Genomic DNA, 14,338 nt, shown 5'->3' with positions numbered 1-14,338 from the left:
AAGCGATCAGAAGCAGCGAGTAAATGGCGCCGGATAGTTAAGTACCCAAACTACCGGCAACAAGACGGTCACGTGACCCAGTACGTGCACTATCAGGTGGTAGACAACGCACCCACTGACGTAACCTCCAAGGCATCTTCCACACAAAGCGTCGGAAACGCAGTTTCCGACGAACACGTCTGCACCGACCAACGCGTGGAGAAACCAACTCCGCCCCCTGTCCGTCATTCGATAGCGAGAAGCGCTTCTGTCTACGAGAGGACAGAGTAGCTGGGGGGGTACCACAAGACCTGAAGCGTTTTCTGACAAAGACACTTTCTTTGTCACAATGGATAAACAAGGAACTGTGCCATTTGAGAGGTTTTGTATCACTTATGGATTGCTGCATCAATGAAAGAGGAGTTGGCCAAGGCAGGATGCGCGACCATGAACACCTAGATCCACACACCCCCCTCTCCCTACCTAACCTGAAACTGGTTGCTTGTAGATGTCCTGCTGCCAAATTGCCCGCCCTCCTTCTCCCCTTTGTTACATTCAGGCTCCCTTGCATCTCTACTTCCCTCACTGCATCGTTCCCCTCTATGACTTGTAAAGCACTCAGTTGCTTCCCGAAGCAAGGTCCGCACTCAATAAATACCGCAACAATAATAACGACGAGACAGCAGGCTACCGAAAAGGACTAATTTGAAAGGTTCATTAAATGTTACAAACCCAGAAAGAAACTAGTGTAAGTTGCAGGTTTCCTGGGAAATGTAGTTTATATTTAGTTTGCTGCTGAAAGAATATAATTAGGAATCCTTTTGCCAGATTAGAATGGTGACTGTACATTGATAACAAATATGATATACCCTTCAATGGCTAAACAAACAAGAAGAAAATTTAGTAAAGGCTAGAAAGGAGTTACAAAAGATAATCTGAAAAGCCAAGAAGAAATCAAGATGGAGACATGAAGAACCATCACTAAGGCAACTTAACAGAAAACATCCTAGCACCATACCTGTTAGGGAACACACTGCAGTGTGGAAAAGTCCGCATTCAGAGAAACCATGAACGAGTGAGTGGGTGTAGCTGGCTCAAGCACAACAAGGTACAAACCCCCAAACCTTTGCGAAAACTGTCCAGCGACCTCCCACTGTGAGGGCACACTCGGTCTGTGTGTAACCATGTCAGTGAATAAGAGAAGGACGAATTAAATACACTGATCATGCTCATTAGCAACAGATGAAATAATTTGTGTAACAGGTGCAATACAATATGTGTGGGGAGAATGGGATTACCTTGTCGGCAGTTTCCTTGTGAGTTGCTTCTAGTGAACTTAGTTCTATTTTCAGGTCGTGGATCTCGTTTTCTGCAGACTTCAGGTTTCTGGTGCATTCCCTGCACTGCTCCTTAGACTGCTCCAAATCATGCTTCATATTTGTAAAAGCGTCTTCATAGTATTTTGCCTTTAAGTGAATGAATAATGGTAATGGAGTCTCAATGGAAGTAGCACAATGGACAGAAGTACTTTATTGCAGACTAGGTACTTTAACACGAAACAGACCTATTCATGATCATTAGATGAAGACTTATTTCCATCACTGTCACATTAATGAAACACTGCCAAGCTTTCCTCTTGTGCAAAAGGTGGCTTTCAAGGATTTGGGTTGTTTGCCCGTAACAGAAAGGTTTGCGGCCAAAAGGACCATAGCTAACTTGACCATTACGGTCAAACAACCCAAAGTAAATGCCTCCCCAGGCATACCTTAAAAATACACTTTGCCCCTTACTTACCTTTAAGTGGCACACCTCATTGTGTGCCGCAGACTCTCTGCGACTTGGTTTCCTTCACTCACGTGCTTGGGAACCGGCTCTGCAGGGACCTTTCCTTTTTCCCCCTTATTTTATTCCTCTATGCAAGGGACACCCCCGCAACCCCTGAATCAGAAAATGCTGAACATGTAGTGCGGGGGACAACCCCACACTCCCTGCTCCTCATGTTCGGTATTTTCGGATTGGTACGAATGGTATGATATGATATGATATTTTATTTGTATCGCGCTTGTACACAAGTGTTTCAGAGAGCGACTAGGCAAGGGAGGGGAACAGGGGAAAAACACAACACAACAATGATCTTACTAGGCCCAGTAACATTGAGAATGCGCAAGTGCATGGGAAAGGAAAGAGGGAAAAAGTGCATGGAAGGGGGAAAGTGAAAGGTGCGGAGCAGAGGAGAGCAGATAAATAATAATGAATAATAAATAGAAAATTGAGGCAATAAACAGTGGTAGTGCAGCCAGCAAGTGCTGTGCTTAAGGCAGCAGACTGGGTAAGTATGGTAAGTGCAGAAAAAGAAGAAAATGGGCAGGGAATGTATGGGTACAGATACAGTCCCCAGTGCAAGGGGTGGCCAGGAGGCAGTGCAGGGAGGGTGACAGGGTGAGCAGGTACCTGGGCCCAGGGAACAGAGGGTGGCCAGGTGCACAGTGCCAAGAGAGAGCAGATCAGCAAGGGAGAGGGGGAGCGAAGGCAGAAGCAAAGAGGAAGGTCTTCAGGTGCTTCTGGAACTGGAGATGGTTCTCCTCAAGTTTTAGAGTGGCAGGGAGGGTGTTCCAGATTGAGGCCCCAGCTGAAGATAGAGATCTACCCCCTGCTCGTTTCTTTGAAAAATGACTGACCCAGAGGGAGGTAGAGGAGCGAAGAGCTCGAGTGGGAGGTATTTGCAGAGGGATAGCTGAAGGTATTTTGGACCCAGGCCCCAGAAAGCCTTGTGGACAATGCACAGGGATTTGAATTTAATCCTTGCATCCACTAGGAGCCAATGGAGAGATTTCAGAGCTGGAGAGATACGATCCCAGGGCATGAGGCAAAGGACAAGTCTTGCAGTCCTGTTCTGGATAAGTTGCAGAGGGCGGAGAGTAGAGGCAGGTAGATTTAGAAAGAGGCTGTTACAATAGTCCAACCTAGAGAGAACCAAAGCTTGGGAGACAGTGAGCTTCTGAGGGAAGGAGAGGAAAGGCAGAGTACCTCTGAGGAGGTGTAGTAGGAAGTTTGACTTTTTCGAGACCTCAGAGATATGGGCGGAGAAGGAAAGTGTGGAGTCAAAGATGACCCCGAGGTTCTTAGCCTCGCAGGTAGGGGTAGGAGGAGGGCCAAGGGAGGCCGGCCAAAGAGTGAGGGAAAATGATGGAGATGGTGTGCCGATGAAGAGGATCTCAGTCTTGCTGGCATTCAGGCAAAGATCATTGGCGGCACACCAATCTTGAATGGCAGTTAGGCAGTCAGAGATGAGAGAGGGAGAGGAGGTGGCGGAGGGCAGCCGGAAAATGAGTTGAGTGTCATCAGCGTAGCACTGGAAATTCGAGCAGAAAATGGCAATGCAGTGGGCGAGAGTTGCCAGGTATTGGTTGAAGAGCCAAGGTGAGAGGTTAGACCCCCACATGTAGAGAGGAAGATAGACGATAGGCAGTACCCCAGTTGGACCTGGGAGGGTCGATCGGAGAGGAAATATGTCAGCCAGTCCAGAGCCTGATCAGTGATACCCAGGTTATCACGGAAACTGTTGAGTAGGATGGTGTGGTTGACCGTGTCAAAGGCAGAAGAGAGATAAAGAAGGATGAGGACAGAGGGAATGTTAGAGTCCAGGTTGGAGAGCAGATCTTAACGGATGTTCAGGAGAGCAGTTTCCATGCTTCTGACCGCTCTGAAGCCAGACTGGTGGTCATGGAGACAGCCAACAGAATCTGAATGAAGGTTAAGCTGCGAGATGGCCAGCTTTTCCAGGAGTTTGCCCAGAAAGGGGCTAATGGAAATTGGGCGATAGTTAGCCGGACAGGAAGGATCGGCTGTGGTTTTCTTGAGAAGAGGATGCACAAGGGAGTGCTGAAGCAAAGGAGTGGTTGCAAAAATCGGCAAGGGCCGGAGCGAGGGTGTCAATGTGGTCGTTGATGGTTTTAGAGGAACAGGGATGAACCTGTTTTGACAAGGCGTTCATAGATCAGACTTGTCTAGTGACCTTGTCAGGAGAGAAAATAGGAAAGGTAGAGAAGGACAGTGGGGAGTTGTTAAAGGGGGGTCTGCAAGCACAGACTGAGAGGGAATAGGAGGTGCAGGAGAGGAGAGGGTGGACAGGATGTCCTGGGTTTTTGAGATAAAGTGCGAGGTAAGGGCATTGCAGAGAGCCTGGGAGGCAAGACGAGGGGTGGAGGCTGCGGCAGGGTTGGCAAGCTCCTTGCAGATTTTAAAGAGTTCAGCCGTGTTGTTAGATGCCACCGAGTCACTGGCTTGAATGAGGGCTCTCTTCTTAGTGCGGACAGAAAGACGGTATTGCCTTTGGAGCAGGCGACAGGCCAGTTTGTCAGAGGATGAGCAAGAAGCCCTCCATTTTCTCTCAGCCGCCTTTTTCGGTCTTTTGTACTATTTGTACAAACGGATGCAGTCTTTTGGGGTATTTCTGGCTTTCAAAACTATGCCAAACTATCATTCTTGTGCCTGGGCTTCTGAAAATAGTATCCTGAATGTCTATTGTAACATACCTGGACCGGTCACCCGCCTTTACCTAGCCAAAAATATTTCTTCAACACTTACCTCTTCAGCATTCACATAGTCAGACATTTTATTCTTCATGCAATTAGTTCTTCTTACCTTTACTTTATCTGTATTTATACATTGTCAAAGTGCCAATGGATATGCTAAGGTTAGCTGTAAGGTTATCGTAGGGATCAGGGAGAAGTACATGGGCTAGAAAATAAGGGGGACACAGATGGTCTCCCCCTGTAATGACGAAGTGAATGTTAAAATAAGTTAAAGGTATGAAGAGGTAAATGTGACTAAGCAAATGTATGGCTAAGTGAATACTGAAGAAGTAAAGGCATACGTCCACTTGGACCATGCCATTCCCTTGCCGAGATCTGAAAGTGTTTATCTTGAAGTGACGGTCCCTGGAATACCCCCCCCCTCAGCCCCATGAACATGACGGCATGAAGAATCAAAAACGCACAAAGTCGCTCACTATTCGGACAGCCCCCAGTAGCACCAGTGACTGACACATATGCAGATAGATAACCATTCAAACCTTAGCCAGTGAATGCTTTTATGAATACAGGTGTTGCAAAAGTAGTCATGGACCCAAATACCTTGTTGGATGACGTTGATTAATGCCAAGAAACCACTGTGCTGACGTCATTAGGGACACCACGACATAGCCATGTTAGTTATGAAGTACACTTGCAACCATGCATAACTTTAAACAAACACACACTTGTATACATGAAGAACATGCTTACACAGTTCTGTAGATAGAGGACAGATACATATACATACTGTCAAAAGCTTTTATTATTTTTCTCATTAGCTAAATGCAGAATCGCTGAACGCAAGGCAACGAAGAGATGCAGTGCAAGCTTGCAGATGCTTACGGCAACTAAGCCTGTGGAACTACAGGATCACAGAAGGAGTCTGTCAGGACCAAGTACGACTAACTTATAGAAAACATAGCACGATATAGATGTGTAGAAATCATAGTATAAGTAAAACGAAGATATCACATAAGGCCACAAGCCGCAGGACAAGAGACGAGTGGAAGCAGAAGCAGGCTGTACAGAGCAGGAAGGCCAGGACTCATAGCCAAGGTCAGAGACAAGCAGCACATTCTAAACGTAAACTGACTGATGGACAACCCTTATATTTAATGAATCGTCCTGTATACTGTTCGTCTTCACTATTTGTCTACGTCTTCATGTAAGCGCCCCGATGCTTGCGAGCAGTTCGGCGCTCTACAAATAAACAAATACAAAATATAAATACAAATACAAGGGGCTATCTTCAGAAACACAGAATAAATCCTCATAATTGCAGACCAGAAGAGCTTGATTTTGTGGTCCTCAACCATGTGATGCGGCCGAGCTAAACAATGGTCTTTCACCCGCGGTGGGAAGATGAACAGTTCTCAGCAAAACACAGACATGAAGTGAAACATGAAGTTAACAACGTTGCAACGTGGAGAGCACTCTCACAGACAAAAGTGGTGTTGCTAACAGATACATTGGGAACACAGTCATTCACATTACCTTGAAGAGGTGCGCTGAGAACAGAGCTGGGTCCCAGGCCTGGAAGACCAGTTGCAGCCAATCGGAGGAGAGAAATCCATGGGTGGATGGCAGAGAAAAAGGGCCAATGATAATCCTGAGACCCTGCAACAATGTAATAGATAGTTTCTTGGGGAAGGGGCAGGTCAGCACCAGACATGTAAGGACCAACTGCCTAAGATGTAGTGGGGCAATCCATACTGGATACCACTCCAAGCACCCAATCAAAAAGTGCAATAGGTTTTTCAGGGAGGGCCCAGGTTGTGACGGCATTCTGTATCAAAAAGGGTTGGCACAGGTTTGGGAGCAGTGACTCTGGAGATATTTGAATGTCCTGTATGATCCCTGTCGGTTTTTTGTAATAAACAGTCTAACATGCCCTTGGCTGAGTCCTCCGGTTGTTCTGGGGGAAGAGTTGTTGGGCATTTGGGAGCTGAACGGGTGAGCTTGTAGTAACCCCCAGACCTCTGGCATACCAGACCTCACCAACAAGTTGATAGCAGAGGAATGGTTTACTATGCCCGTTCGGCATAAACTACCTCTTCAGCTCCTGGGGGGCTATGGGGCGCCTCGCGGAAAGCGAGCCAGATGAGGTGTGCACCCGTGCAAAGGCAGTCAGGAGCCAGCTTGGGAATATCTTGCCCGCGGTCCATGAGGACTCCAGCAGACAAGAAGGGAGGCGTGGCAGCTTTGGGAGAGTCGGTAGCCGAACAGCGACAGTGGCTCATGGAGTGTAAGTATTGACTCAGCCACACAGCAACTAAGGGGAGTGGGAAAATAACGGGGTTGTGAGGTTGGTAATGACTATTGTTGATTATCTTTGAAGGATTGTTGAGTATTTTCTAGTAGTGTCGAGTATTGTGAAGCATAGTAGGGAAATGAACGGAGGTAGATGTCATTTCTGTGGTTAGGGCACATTCGGTCTGGAGGGAAAAGGTTCTGGTGAATGACCTAGACTATTGACTTAAGGGACGGAAGACAAAAGTTATGTGAATATAGGATTCCCTGTGGATTGGGCATTTTAGCTCGGGTCATGGATGATGGTATCCCCATGTAAGGGCTTAGCAAAGGGAGCTGGCCTAGATTGCGGAAGCTGTTGTATCGTTAAGTCTTGAGGAGGTGTTTTATCTGCAAGGAGACGCTGTACATTTGGAACACAAAAAATATTGGTATCCCTTGTTAGGAGGCAGAAAGACAACTGTGGGTTCATGTTGGGGTTATGTACATGTTTATGTAATGGGACATTAGCATTGTGAACATTGTAAGTGATCTTCAGCACTCCCTTGTCTAATAAACTGGTGACGTCACCCATTAGGTCTGTGCATAGGATTCTGAGAGCACAAGGTGTTATAGAAGTTGGTGTGAGAAACTTAAAATTGACAGAGGAGGTTCTCCATTGGTGGTGCGCGGAAGGTGCATGTGTGAGATTGGTGGTTGTGCCTGAGGCAGAGAGTTGCAGAAGTATGGTGCGCAGAGCATGTCGTACAGGTTGTTTGGGGGCCAGAGATGCTGGAGAAGAATTGTTAAAACCTGATATTGTGATATTCATGCATCTGAATTGAACATATTCATTGTGCTTGTGTAATAACGGAGGGTCAGGTGTAATAACGGAGGGTCAGAAGTCTCGACTTGAGGTCAAGTAAGTATAAAAGCAATGTATCAAATGAAGTGCGGGAGGGATATGCCCCTACAGCACTTGTGCAAGACCTTTCCACGCTATAAGGGCAACATTTGTAAATATAGCGCAGAATGGACAAAAAGTACAGAGGGTAAATTGAGTAAGCCATGGCCACAATGCTGAAGTTTCTCCAAAAATGTGCAGCAACCATTACAGACACACTTACAAGACACCGATAAAGGGAAGAAGTTGGCCAATTGTATAGCGATATTTGAGCTCTGGAGAATGTTCCAGGAGGGTGAGGGGGAAGTAGCGAGCCGTCAATGGATGCTAAGCCAGCAGGAGACACCTCCGCTCCCCCACGTTCTGCCGAGAACAAAAAGGAGGAAGCTGCAACAGAAGCGCAGGGATTATACCCTATAAAGTGAGATAAAGGCAGCAGAGGGGTACACAAATCCAATATTTCAACCTGATATATGGTGGAGGGGCAGAAAGGGGTCGATAGACAGGGGAAAGGGAGCACGCAGGGAGGCTCAGACAGGCACTAAAGAAGGGATAGAAGGCATAGCATCGAACAAATGGGTAGGAGGGCAGATACTCCTGAAATTTGATGGGAAGGCAACAGGAGAATCGGCAGGGGGGATTAAAGAAATGGAGGGCCTTAGGGGGAGCAGCGAAGCACAAGACTGGGCAGAGATAATGGATGAAGTAGAAAGAAAGGAGAAGAAAGAAGAGGAGGGACGCGAGAGAGTGCAGATACAAGAAAAGGGAAGAAGAGAAAGAACGTGAGAAGGAGAGAGCTCGAAGAGACAGAGGTGAAGAGAAGAAGACAAGAAGGAAAAGCAAGTTCTAGTGAAGAGGGAATGGAGAAAGTGGGAAATCGACTCGTCAGAGAGCACAAACGCAAGGAGGAGGAGAGAGCAATATGCAACATACAGATAAAGTGGGGAATGGGCATGGGAGATGACAAAGCGGGAGGATGTAGGTGAATGGAGCCAGACAGCAGTACCACACAGGACAAGGCTGACACTATCGTACAGGACAGACATGGGGCCTTCGGGAGAAGAGAGAGTGGGGACCATATTGACTTTGAAGGGAACCCAGCAAAGACATGACCTATAGGAGGATGAGCTTGGCTGACGATTTCAACAGTGACATGGACACTGCGGGGAAGCAGAGCGAAGTGTAAGAGGATTCAATTCAGCACTACAGCTAAGTCAACGCCTAGTCTAGAATACTGAATGAAAACCCTTATTGATATAACTTTATGTCCAGTTCATGCGTTCTGGATGACTACCCCTATATAACACCCCTCTCTTGGAATCCTCCTGACCCCACTGAGCCAAGAAGTAGTTCTGTTTTGCAAGTTAAAAGGTTTAATTGATAATTTAAACAATATATATATATATATATCACGCTTTATAATAAATTAATAATTGAATATCACACTTAATCTGATATGATAAAGATTAACAACGGAGAATCTGGCACTAGCACACTTCTTTATAATCACTAAGGAGTTGACATGAAATGAATAAGATAGCAACAATACTTTTATGGTTTCCAATGGATGCAATGTGGAATGAAATGCAGTACAGAAAATAACTTGATAGGATTTCAGCAAAGACAATGTAATCACTTTCTTGTACAATTCACCCCCCCTTTTATGCAATGCAGGGAAATGGAAGGAAGGCACACAATTCTCAGAAATGCAATTCAAATGGAATTCAGTTCACCCCGCCCCCTAGACTACAGAAGTTGAAAACACAGGCAAAATGCTTTTATATGTGCTGGCAATGGAGTGAAAATATGTTAAAATGCTTTTAATTCCCTCTAGGAGGTTCAGGGTGAGTGAAATCAAGTTAAAATTAGTCCAGGCTCACACTAGCAATGATTCAGGGATAATTAGCAGGTTAAACGAATTTCTGGCAAATGGAAGGCAAGCAGCAGCAGATTTTTACACGTGAAGAAATTTGCAAATCGCGGCAAAATTCGCGAATGCGTCTGGTGCGATTACAGAGGAACTACAAGGGCTAGCAATATCGTTTTGGGGTCCTAGAAAAGCCTAGGATCTCAGCTTCCAGATGAAAGTTACTGCAAGTCTCTAGCACAAACGGTCGCGGAGATATGAGCGATTAAATAAAGGTCGTTTTTCAGATTTGAAATTTTAAAGTTCAAAAGACAAGTGCAGCTTGCAACTAGAAAATGACAGGTGACAGCTTTACAAATGACAGTTTACAGTTAGGAGACAGTTCTACTTAGATTAAAATAGGATTGAATTATATTATTTTAACTAAGAGATTGGTTCTGCACAGTTTTCTAGGTACTCGCACTATATTCTTGAGTTAAATGGGCCACGCCACGGATCTGGTCAGGTTTTAGACTGGACTCTGGTCTCTGCACTTCACAGTGATCTGGGTCAGCTCTCTCTGGTTCTGCTAACAGGTCAGCTCTACTCTGCTGGTCTGGTCTGGGTCTCTGAAGGTTGATGGAGGTAAAGTATGGATTTTCCCGGCAGAGCTTCCAGCTGCAAATGGATTTGAAGGTCCCTATCTGTCCTGTCTCTCTGCTTTTATGTGTTTTTAAAATGGGTGTGTGTGAGCAGCATCACTAGCCAGCCCCTCTCCACTTATCATTGGCCAAGCTTTCATTTCTCCCCTGATTGGGGGAGCTAAGTTGTGTCAGAGTGATGTCATTTTACAGCCTGCAGAAAGTCCACTCCACCTGTCAACTTGCACACAAATCTAGATTTGAACCAAATACATATTTCATAGCTACAGAGTGGTTTGAAATTACATGCACCCATCACATATCACAGGAGGTATACCCTGTTCAAACTCTGCTCTTCCTGGGGGCTTGCATTCAGAAATGGCGATATTTTGCACTTTTTAACTGGTTTGCAATCCCGGACATTACCCCAAATTTACACACATGTGCGCAAGGAGTATGGACATTAGTTGATGAAGTGTCAGATTTTTCACATGCACACATTTTGAGTAATATCCTCTTTTCCGCTAAAACCCCCCTGAACATGCCACCGGTTCTAAAAACCTCTTAAAATGTGGGCAGAAAAATCACAAGAATTATGGTGTCATTTATAAAATTTTCACATGTCCGCTCTATGAGTTATTCATCTTTTTCTAAAACCATATTCTGGCCATAGAGGTGTGTCTTTTCATGTCACATGGTACAGAAACCAGTCTTTGCAGTTTCTGCCAAGCTCAGAGACCCTGCCCCTCCCAGCTTCTGCCAAGAGGAAGCTCCATTTACGACTCCCGCCAATAAAACATTTGCCTGAGTCAGGACAGGGCTTTGTTCAGAGCTCCTGTATTCTGTGGGGGCTCCCCTTAATTCAATTATCAGAGAGATGGCATATCCTTAGTGTGGCCAGCAAAAGGCAGATAGGCCTGGGAACACAGCTGTGACTCAAGTTTCACTCCTGATGGGGGGTAGTTGCCAGGCAGAATTCAGTTCCTTAAGCCAGGTTTCAGATAAAATGTCACGTCTGTTCCCCAGTTTAAGTCAAGACATTTTTTTTACATATGCAGCTAGGATGCTGATTCTAAGTTTAAAACTATGACATTTAAACAATTGCAACCTATGTGACACTCAAAGTAGGTCACTCATTTCTTTTAAACATTTAGATTTTTTAGTGTCTTTCAGTCCAAATTTACTTAAACTGCTGAAATCCACAGCTCAGCCAGTCTTGTTATAAACCTTCAAGTCACTTCAGAATATAACTTTACATTGGATCCACCTCTTAAAATGTCTTTCTTTGGCATGTTTTGGGTTCATTTATTCAGTTTTCTACAAAAAAGTAAAATCTGGTGGTTTTAAAACGCCGGCTTTTGGATAGTGGTGAGTACTGGTACTGCACCCCTTTTTGGGATTTAAGAAAATGAATTCCCAACAGTTATGGGTTTGCTTTTGGCAATCAGCATTGCCACTCCCAATGGTTTCAGACTACTGTGTGGGTAGTCCAATGGTGGTTTTAGGCAGCGTCCTTCTGTGCCCATAACATCAGCAAAAATGAGTGGCAGCCTATTCTTCATGCATTTCCCTGTGCATTTTCTGGGAAGCTCTGGCCATCATGATGTTTTCCATGTCAATACTGCACAGTTTTGAGGTAGGGCTCGGATGCATGGGTAAATACATCCCACAAGCCCCCCTCTTGCGATGGCCATTCTATTTCACGAATGGGACTCGCAAGACCTGGGATGTTTCCTCATCATCTTCCAATAGATGGCACAGTTCAGCATCTTTTCCTCCATCCGGTACTGATCGATCGGTTCTCCTCGCCGGTCCTGATGGGAAGATTGGGCGGTACCCCGGGCCCGTTGCGTCTCTGCTCCCGGTCTCCGGATCGTCCTCCTTGGCCCGTCTCCAGGTTTTCTTTCTCCTAGGACGACAAAGGAAGAGCGGCAATACCTATTCATAGACGTTTTTCCACCACTGTTGAGATAGTGGGGCAGCATATGCATTTCATCATAACGAAACATTACCTTCTTATTTTGAAAAAAAAACAGTATAACTAAAAGACAGTTTCATGCAAATCACAATATTTTAGAGACTAGATGTGGTATGTTTTATGGTTGGAACTGAACTAGTCTGAGACAGTACCCGCTAGGATTCCAGAGGATTCCTCCAGTTGTTGCAGAGCGTGCCTGGGATGGCAACATTTCAACTGGTTTATGTGGACCCACTTGTCTTCCCCCGCTGCCAAAGGACCTTTGGGGATGTGGATTTTGTAGGCCACAGGGGAGATCTTGTCGATGATCTCAAAGGGTCCCTTCCATGTAGGCAAGAATTTCCGCTGTTTTGCCTGGTTCCTTTGGAAGTTGTATAGATAGACACGGTCCCCCACCTGATATTCCTTCCTGGAAGTCTTCAGGTCATAATGGGTCTTCATGCTATCAGCTGATCTTTCTAGATTCCGCTGAGCGTAAGCAAAAGCATGTTGGAGGTGTTTCCTTAAATTCTCCACATACTCATGAGTAGTGGAGGCATTTATCAGTGTCTGCTCTTGGGTCCTGTAGAGCAAATGCTGAGGAAGCACCATCTTGCGTCCAGTCATCAACTCAAATGGTGACATTTTGGTTGCAGATGAAGGGGTAGATCTGATGGCCATTAGGACCAGAGGTAATCGGATATCCCAACTTGGCCCAGAATCTGCCACAAACTTCTTTAATATGCTCACAATTGTCCGGTTATATCTCTCTACTGCCCCAGAAGAAGCTGGTCTGTAAGCAATATGCAACTTCCTTTTGACCCCCAGTATCTCCCACATCTTTGTCATCACTTCACTGGTGAAGTGGCTACCCGTGTCTGACTCAATCCTTTGAGGTAGACCAAAACGGGAAAAGATGTGGTTAATCATCAAGGCAGCTGCGGTTTCTGCCTTGCAATTTGGGGCTGGGAGACATTCCACCCACTTGGTAAACAAGCATGTCACAGTCAACATGTACTTATTCCCCCTAGCAGAGCGAATCACGGGGCCTACAAAGTCGATTTGTAAATCTGACCATGGCAGTGTCATCCCCCTCTTTTGGAGAGGCGCGCGGTGCGTGAGGGATGATGGCTGAAATTGTGCACACACAAGACACCCCTTCAAATATTGGTCGAGGTCCTGCCCCATATGTGTGGCCAGTATGCAACCTCTCTTAAGATTTCCAATGTTGTGTGAAACCCCCTATGACCGGCGGTGGCCGCATCATGGGCGTGACTTAACATCAGGCTTCGGAATGAGGTAGGAACCACCCACTGGTCAGGGCCAGCTTTGGATTTCCTTACCAACAAACCGTCTTGGATTCGGAACATTTTTGGACATTTCATCAACACTCTTAGGTCCTCTTTCCCAATGTAATCGGTATCCGTCAGGGGAAAGTTCTCAGGGTCCTCAAGGTGCTGGTAAAAATTACCAATTACTGGATCCCCCTTCTGAGCTGTAATCAAATCAGCATCAGGGGTCTCCTTACTCCATTGTGCAATTGAAAGGTCGTTGTGAGCATTTGTCTGGGACCTAGTGATAGCAGTGACCTGGATTTCCCCCAACAGGGACTCAATCTCAATTAGATCCCCTTGGATGGCCCCGGTTTTGGCCAGCTGATCAGCTAAGTCATTTCCAGTTTTGTCTGGTCCCTCTACTTTGGAATGACCCTTGATCTTTTTCCAATAGATGGTCATCTCATTCGAGGTGACCAGATCATCAATGTTTTGGATCAACTTCCCATGTTTCAAGGGTTTGTTGTTAGCACATAACATGCCTCTGCTTTTCCAATTGACCAGGTGCTCCACGAACCCGTTCCGTACATAATCCGAATCTGTGATTATGACCAGTTCGTGGAGTTGATGCTGGACAGCAGTGAGGATGGCCTGATGCACAGCCATCAACTCTGCCACCTGACTACTTCGGGGACCAATTTTGTATCCAGCGGAGGGTTCTGGGAACTCATTCACCCATGCATTCCCTACGCCGGCCACCAGTTCTTTCTCCCCGTTGTTGTCAACATGGTAAGAGCATCCATCCACATAGACAGTGGGCATTCCCTCACACTTGTCTTCTTCAAAGACTTTGTGGGGGGAATTAAGGTATGCCTCCATGTTGTCCTTGATTTTTAGACTTTCGTCCTCGAGACAGTTTTCTCTGGCACAATCG

The 14,338-nt window shown here is 45.9% G+C and overlaps 1 protein-coding gene across 3 annotated transcripts in view; it reads right to left on the bottom strand.

Annotated features, from left to right (window-relative positions):
- Positions 1-14,338, bottom strand: part of LOC138497642 (polyamine-modulated factor 1-binding protein 1-like) — a 2,990,269-nt gene that overhangs the window by 1,377,236 nt on the left and 1,598,695 nt on the right. For all 3 annotated transcript variants that reach the window (XM_069621239.1, XM_069621237.1, XM_069621238.1), the window contains one exon: positions 1,278-1,445. In XM_069621239.1, the coding sequence (XP_069477340.1) occupies positions 1,278-1,445 (168 nt within the window). The remainder of the gene's footprint in view (positions 1-1,277; positions 1,446-14,338) is intronic.

This window comes from Ambystoma mexicanum, chromosome 5q, assembly GCF_040938575.1.
Source record: "Ambystoma mexicanum isolate Mex_15411 chromosome 5q, UKY_AmexF1_1, whole genome shotgun sequence".
NCBI classification, from domain to species: Eukaryota; Metazoa; Chordata; class Amphibia; order Caudata; family Ambystomatidae; genus Ambystoma; species Ambystoma mexicanum.
This window is presented reverse-complemented; position numbering and strand designations above follow the sequence as displayed.